The following is a 7,698-nucleotide window of genomic DNA, read 5'->3' as shown; positions in this document are numbered from 1 at the left end:
GCCCTCCCCGTCCTGCGGCCACGCGGGGCCAGCAAGCGCTGCACCACAACGGCTTCTCCCCTGCGGACTTTTTCACGCCCCTCCCGCCCGTCTGCCGGTCGCTTCCGCTTCCGGCCGCGCCCTTCCGCTCCCACAGTGCCCCGCGCCGAATCATGGACCACAATGGTGAGGAGGGGAGAGGCCGGGAGACGCGTTTATACCCGTCCCCGCCTGGGCCCGCTCCGCGCTACCGGGCGGGGGAAAGCCGCACGCGAGGCCGCCGGGTGCGGGGCGGCGCCAGGGTAGCGGTAGGATGCGGCCCGGCGCCCGGTAACGCCGGCGGGGCCCGGGTTCGCCGCGGTTCCCCGCGGCCCGCGCGGCGGGGCCTGGTCCCTTCCCCTCATCGCCGGGCTCGCCGTCCCCCGCCCCCACCCCCGGCACGGCCGCGCCCGGCCCGAGGGGCCGCTCTGCGGTGGCGCCCCCGTTGCCGTCCCGGGGCGGCTGGCGGGGCGCGGGGAGCTGACGCAGCGTCAGGCGCGGCCGCTGCCGGTGGCGGCTGCGCGCTGCCGGGCGGGCCGGCGTGCGGGGGCCCGCGGGCCCGCGGCAGGTGGATGCGGCCTGCGGCGCTTCGGAGGCGGCGACGAGGCGCTGCTCGCCCGCCGCGTTTCCTGACATGGGCGCTGAAGATGGGTTTTCTGGTTCCGTGGTTGTGTTTCGGAGAGGAAACTTTCTCATGTGCTTAAATCTGGTTTTGCAGCGGCGAGAGCTTCGCTGGCTAGCGTGCTAGCGTGGCCTCGTGAATAGACGCGTGAGCGTGGGGGTTTTGCTAGGTTTTTTGTTTGGTTGATTGGTTTTCTTTCTTTTAGCAAGGACCGCATGATAAATTTGTATGTATAAGTATATATTTGTATGCATTTGTGTAAGTACCTGAACTGTATGAATCTAAAAAACCCTGAAATGCAAAAATAAAAATTAAGAAATGTTGATGAAGGTGACAGTTCAGGAGGATGCATCACCTCTAATCGAAACTTCCTGAAGTAGTCTTAACAATTTTGGTATGTTTTTCAAATTTTTTCTGGACTTAATCCTGCTAGGTATGCTTGCACAGGCTAGAATCAATTATCGTTCCACAACATGTGAATTATTAATAAGCTTGCTAGTTTGGATTAGATGTGCAGCTAACTCACATAAATATTCCTGGCTTGCAAAGGTACATGGAAGAAAAGCGTCAGAATGTAATTGTTTCCTGTTGGCAGTTCAATGGGTTAAATAATACACAGGGTTGGGGTTTTTTAAATTTGTTTTCATTATCCCTATTTGCAAATAGATTGAGATCCTGCAGGATTTTTTCTGGTCTATAATGTTGCATTTTTGTGTGTTCTGGTAGAAAACAGAATTTCCCAACAGGAAGAAAATTAGTGTTGGCTCTGATGTAGTCCAGCAGTTTCTGGGGAAGCCTGGTGTCATAGCTGTATGCTTGCTGGGTCACCTGTTTAGCCATCAGGACAGCTTAAAAGCAACAAATGAACAAAATTAAAGCAAGCTTTATTGGGTTTTGCCTTTTTCCACGTTGTCTTTTTGAGTGAAATATTTCAACGACAGTGCTAAGAGAAATAAATAAATTTGATCTGTCAGAGGAAATTGAAAGCCTTTGATTTTGAGGTAAAGTGGCTGTTGGGACACAGTCCTGTTTTGAAACTGTTCCTGGCTTTGGTGGTAGCTGCCGAATAACTTAGAGCAGTGCTGTTTTGGTTTTTTTTTTTCCCCCTCCTCCTACTTGTTGTGTTGCGTTGGGTGGTTATAGGGTCTGAAGGACAGTAGTTTGTGAACCATTGTGCGGTTACACTAATAGGGCCCTAACTTCAGTGTCCACATGCTGCCGTGCTGTAATCCTTCAGGGCCTCAGCAGTCATTCCAGGGCTGCAGTACCGTACTGAGTGGAATGGCAGGGCTCACACTGTTAACAGCTTGTGGTGTGCCCATTCGAGGCTGAGCATGTCTTGCTTTGAAACACCTGTCAGAATGGAATTTTCCATTATGATGAAAGCGAGCTAAGTAAATTCATGAAGGACATAACTTCATTTATGCATGAATGAGATGCTACGCAACAATTTAAGGTAGACTCATTAGAAGTTGAGGGAGTTGTGCCCACTTCATTGGTGTTGCTTGTTGCAATATTCCCTCTAGATTATCTCTTGGAGCCTGTGTCTAACACATGTGTCAGGCTATTTCTTGCTTCCTTTGTCCTGGTGCTTGGATTTAAATCTGGTTAAAGAGAATTCTGTACATAGTGAGGAACAATAATTTTCAATTTAGAGAGGATACTACTACATAATCTTAAGTACTGATGTCTTTGTGATATGTTATGCTAAACTTCTAAGTGATATGCCAAGATGCTGAGTTAATAGTTATATATAAAGTATACTTATATATAGTTTCCTTCCAACTTTAATGAACAATTTACATAAATTGTAGAAATTGCCTTTTCTCATAAGAAATTGTATGTTGTCAAGGTTGTACAAAGAATTGACTCTTCATTACTATTCACACTATGAGAGGAGCTGTAAAATTCATGTTTTTTTCTGTTGTGCAGAAATGACAGACTAGCTTTTAAAAACAGCTTTATTTTTAGTACCAGATTTCCTAAAATCACAGTTGTTCCCAATACAGTATTGTGACTTGACCTTTACAAGAAATTGTGTGGGAAGATACTTATTTCCTAGTGATTAAACTTTGATATGTTGTATGAAGCTTTAAAAATTACTTTTCTTAAAACTTCTGTTAATATTTAGCCTCTTTAGAAACTATTAGATAACTGAAAAATTACATACACTTTTTGTTTTCTTTCATAGACAATGATTTGCAAGGAACAAATAGTTCAGGATCATTGGGTGGTCTTGATGTTCGTAGAAGAATCCCTATAAAGCTGATCTCAAAACAGGCCAATAAAACCAAACCTGCACCTCGAACTGCAAGAACTATGAACAGAATGCCTTCAAAGACACAAGTTGGTGATGAAGGTAAATTAATAAAAATACTAGCCCTGTAGTGGGGAAGTATATTATTCTGCAGCATTGTTCAAGACTTTATTCAGTCTTGGAGACTTAGAGTCCAAGGTTCTGTCTTAAGTGCAAAACAAGTTTCAAATTTCAGGGTACTGCTACACTATGAGCATTAAATGATGCATGTTCCCGAAACAGACTGTTTACTGTTTTGACTGTACCTTTCTGTAGACTGAGCCAAGCAGATTGGAAGCGCTGTGGCATTTCTTGATGACTTCAGTACAGAGTGACACATGCTCTTAATAGCAGCCGGTGTCAATTAGGAAAGCGTTGTGGTTGGCTTGTGTCTTTCTTCTCATTCTGCTTTCCACAGAAGAATTTGAATATAACAAAGAGGAGCGATACGAGTGCAAAGGAGGTGAAATGTTTGGCAATCAAAGGAGGTTCCCTGGACCCATCTTTTGGGACTATAAGGTAAAGTCATGGGTGGGAAGTTGTGAATCATACCAAGCTGTAGGTAGTCCTGGTAGATACCTGCTTAAATAAAAGTGCTTCTGTTGTTTTTGACTGACTGAAAATACATCTGCTTTTTCACGTTTGTGGTGTTCTTGCTTCCTGCTCAGCTAAATCAGAAATAATGGCTGTGTTGGTGATAATCAAAATAAGAAGCTTTAGTAATGTGTGGTTTTGTTCTCCCACCCCTTTCTCTATCCTATCAGATAAACTTGCTGGGGGAAAAGGACGATACACCGGTCCATTTCTGTGATAAGTGTGGATTGCCCATCAAAATGTATGGACGTATGGTGAGTGAAATTACCAGTGGAAGATGCGGCCATGGTTCATCCCCATTAGGTAAAACTAGGTTTTACGATGTGTCTGAGGCCTCTAGAGGTTACTGATTTCAGCAGGCCTCTGAATATACAGTAGAAGAATACCAGGATGGAACCAGGGGCCTTCATTGTTGAAGTGTTTTTGTTCTGTCTGTCTGATCTCACTTTACTCCCCAATTTAATAAAGTAAGATTGAAAACTTTAAACAAAAAAGCAAACACTGTCACCAATGAAAAACCTGCAAGTTCAGTGGGTTTTGACCTTATACCACTTAGCTTTAAAAATAAGCTCTTTATATCAATTGAAGACTTGCAGCGAAGTTTGAAAACATTGTTCACTTGTATGTCCCTTTAAAATTAGTGTAACAAAATCCCTGAGATTAATCTATACTTTCAAGTGTGATGTAACAGACTTCAGGATCTGACTTAATGACAGTTAATGCTTTTAAAACTTTCATTCCTTGCCAGCAAGACAAGTGTAGTAAGATTGCGTATGCAGCTTCTGTGAATATTCAGTGTTTGTATTATTGCAAGACTTAAACTTTTGCCAACACTTTAAAAACCCTAACAAACCTACCCCAGAAAACCCCAAACTCAACGCAGACTGTTTTAGAAAGCGTCTATGTAAAGACGCTAAGTACTGCTATGCCTGTTTACCTCATAGGTAACTTAGTTTTATTACGTGCTGGAGGGAAGAACTGTGTTTTGCAAAGTTCCATAGATATTTATATACAGTGTCTTAAGAGAGCCATTTTTTGTCTCTAGATACCTTGCAAGCATGTTTTCTGCTATGACTGTGCTATACTACATGAGAAGAAGGGAGACAAGATGTGTCCGGGGTAAGTTATCTCAAGATTTGTTGTTAAAGGAAATGTAGGAAAATAACTTAAATATCTTATTTCAGATACTGTGTTAACATGGTTCTTTCTTGTGCACATTTAGCAGAGGCAGTAGAGTACTCTTTACTACACAACTTGATTATAGTTTTGTATCCCATATTTTGGGATTGTGAGAGATCAGTGTTTGCTGTTTTAAGTATTTGAGTAGATAACGTGTAACTACTCTCATTTTGAAAAGGAATGAACGGCAGTTTAATTTACTTAGAGTGACTCTTGGTAAGTCTTAATGCACAGAAGGAATTTGAGAGTGATGCTATTTATGAATTTCAACCTCATGAAATTTTTATGTTCTTTCATAGTTGTGTTTGGAGACTTAAAAACTAGATAAACTTCAGAATTAATGAATTGTTTCTTTCATTGCTACAGCAGGGGAAAATGCATCAGTTCTAATTTGGGTAACTATGGTAAACTGGTTGGCTTTTAAAATAAAAAAGCATTGCAGATAGAGTTCTCTGTGATGACAATAAACAAATATTTTCTTCTGATTTAGCTGTAACGAACCCGTGCAGCGAATTGAGCAGTGTGTACGAGGGTCTCTCTTCATGTGTAGCATTGTTCAAGGCTGCAAGAGAACTTACCTGTCACAGAGGGACTTACAAGCTCACATCAACCACCGTCATATGAGAGCTGGAAAGCCTGTTACTCGTCCTCCAATCGAACCTGTACATCCTCCTATTGCCCCACCGCCTGCAGAAATTCCTGAGCGTTTCATAATGCCACCTGAGAAACATCATATGAGCCACATTCCGCCAAAGCAGCACATCATGATGCCACCACCTCCTTTACAGCACGTGCCACATGAGCATTATAACCAGCCACATGAAGACATTCGTGCGCCTCCTGCTGAGATGTCAATGGCTCCACCACCACCTCGCCCGGTCAGTCAGGACACCTTCCGCATCTCAACAAGAAAACACAGCAACTTAATAACCGTCCCTATTCAGGATGATTCGAATTCAGGTGCTCGAGAACCACCTCCACCAGCCCCTGCACCTGCTCATCATCATCCTGAATATCAGGGTCAACCAGTGGTATCGCACCCTCATCATATTATGCCTCCACAGCAACACTATGCACCCCCACCCCCACCACCTCCACCAATAAGCCATCCGCTGCAGCATCCTCCCCAGGCAGCAGGTACTCCTCACATGGTATATAGCCAAGCGCCTCCACCACCAATGACCTCTGCTCCTCCTCCAATAACCCCACCACCTGGACATATAATTGCCCAGATGCCACCATATATGAATCATCCTCCTCCAGGACCTCCCCCTCCGCAGCACGGAGGCCCACCCGTAAATGTAAATGCACCCCCTCCCCATCACTATAATCCTAACTCTTTGCCACAGTTCAGTGAAGACCAAGGAACTCTTAGTCCCCCTTTCACACAGCCGGGGGGAATGAGTCCAGGGATATGGCCAGCTCCAAGGGGGCCACCGCCACCTCCAAGGATGCAAGGGCCTCCTGCTCAGGCCCCACTTCCTGGACCACACCACCCTGATCAAGCCAGATACAGACCCTATTACCAATGATACAAGCAATTATATGAATAGAGAGTGCTATGAAGAGGATAAAACTATATACAGCAGCCTTCTGATTAATTGTTTGGGGGTTATTTTGTGGTGGTTTTTTTTTAAATACTGTCATTTTGACTGTAAGACATTTGGGGGTTTGACTCTTAAATGATTTTTAAGCCTCGGCTGTAGGGCTCTGACTTCAAATACTCTGTAGTGCTAAAGTAAGTGGCTTAGTAGACCACAGTTGCATTTTAACAGAACTTCTGTCTCTAGTGTGGCTAAATTGTCCTGAGATGAACAGTTGTAATGTTATTTCCTGGAGAAAATGAACATGTGTTGTACCATTCTGAATATTGTTTTTGTTAAATCCGGTGTTTAGTTTCACTTGTGATACATTTTTGTTAACCTGTGTACAATAATTAAATTGAAATATGGTTGTAAAAGTGGTGGGGCTCTATGTGAAGTTAACACAGACGTAGTTCCGGGACACTTACTTCGGCACTAATACTTTCCAAATGGGCAGCGTTGTGAAATCTTAAGGGAGCTTTAATCTACTAACAGTTACCATAAGAAATTCAGGCTATGGTGAATTCACGGCACTCGAAATCAGATATGCAGAATACTGCTTTTCAGCTTTTTCTTTTCTTTTTTTTTCTTTATGTGGCAAGATAAATTTATCAGAAGTAGAGCTTTGGGCCTGACATGAAACCTTGTAATGTATTGTGGAGTTTGGGGGGGGGGGGGGGGGGTGGTTCATTTTTGCAATTGGGTTTTGGGGTTTTTCTGGTTTGTTCTAAAGCTAGTTTTGATTGGGAAGATCCTGTTTACATGTATACTACTCACTGGAGTTGAATTCAAACTATTGTGTTTTCCTATGGCTGTGTTTGCTTGGAAGTGGCTGTGAATTGGCTTGCCATGTCTGTGAGGAGCAGATTATTTTAGGTAGGGAATCGGTGTTTGCCTCTTGTCACTTTTTTATAATATGTACAGTAGGAAAACTTCCCATTTGAATAACCTGAAAGAAGTGGTCTGAAATCTCGTGTGTAGATACAAAGAAATAAAAAGCTACGCATCCTTCATCTGTTTGGATTTTGTGATACAGATTTAATTGAATAGACAATAGTTAGGTGTTTTGTTTTGCTTTTTTCAAAAAATAGCAATATAAACAGACCCTCAGGTCTGTTTTGGCCTCAAGTTTATGCTTTACATACTTAAAGAGAGAAATACAAATACAAAATGAGAATGTTTTTAGTGCAGCTGTTAGCAGAACAGGACAACAAGAAGACTACTGTCTGCTGTTTGGAGTGTTTATCTCTGCATTTCTAACTGTTGTTGGTGCTGATCCTTTGTTTTTTTCAGAATGCCACGTTTCTAGCAGTGGCACTTTTAGATGAAGAAATCCTTTGGCTTTTTTCTAAGGTTTGTAATTTCTTACTTTTCTTGAATATTCTGAACCATCTTAAAACCTCAGT

The 7,698-nt window shown here is 43.0% G+C and overlaps 1 protein-coding gene across 5 annotated transcripts; it reads left to right on the top strand.

Annotated features, from left to right (window-relative positions):
- Positions 1-42: 42 nt before the first annotated feature.
- Positions 43-7,305, top strand: CBLL1 (Cbl proto-oncogene like 1). Of its 5 annotated transcripts, none has more exons than XM_055711266.1 (6): positions 43-165; positions 2,832-2,999; positions 3,358-3,455; positions 3,701-3,784; positions 4,576-4,649; positions 5,200-7,305. In XM_055711266.1, exons 1-6 carry the CDS (start codon positions 153-155, stop codon positions 6,239-6,241), a joined length of 1,479 nt encoding a protein of 492 aa, XP_055567241.1. In that variant the 5' UTR covers positions 43-152; the 3' UTR covers positions 6,242-7,305. The 5 variants fall into 5 exon arrangements, with proteins under 5 accessions (XP_055567241.1, XP_055567239.1, XP_027671235.1 ...); XM_055711264.1 differs by having other exon boundaries at positions 3,355-3,455; XM_027815434.2 differs by lacking the exon at positions 43-165 and adding an exon at positions 172-1,034 and having other exon boundaries at positions 3,355-3,455.
- Positions 7,306-7,698: the final 393 nt, after the last annotated feature.

This window comes from Falco cherrug, chromosome 5 (genome assembly GCF_023634085.1).
Source record: "Falco cherrug isolate bFalChe1 chromosome 5, bFalChe1.pri, whole genome shotgun sequence".
NCBI classification, from domain to species: domain Eukaryota; kingdom Metazoa; phylum Chordata; class Aves; order Falconiformes; family Falconidae; genus Falco; species Falco cherrug.
The sequence above is the reverse complement of the archived record's forward strand: the minus strand, read 5'-3'. Positions and strand labels throughout refer to the sequence as shown.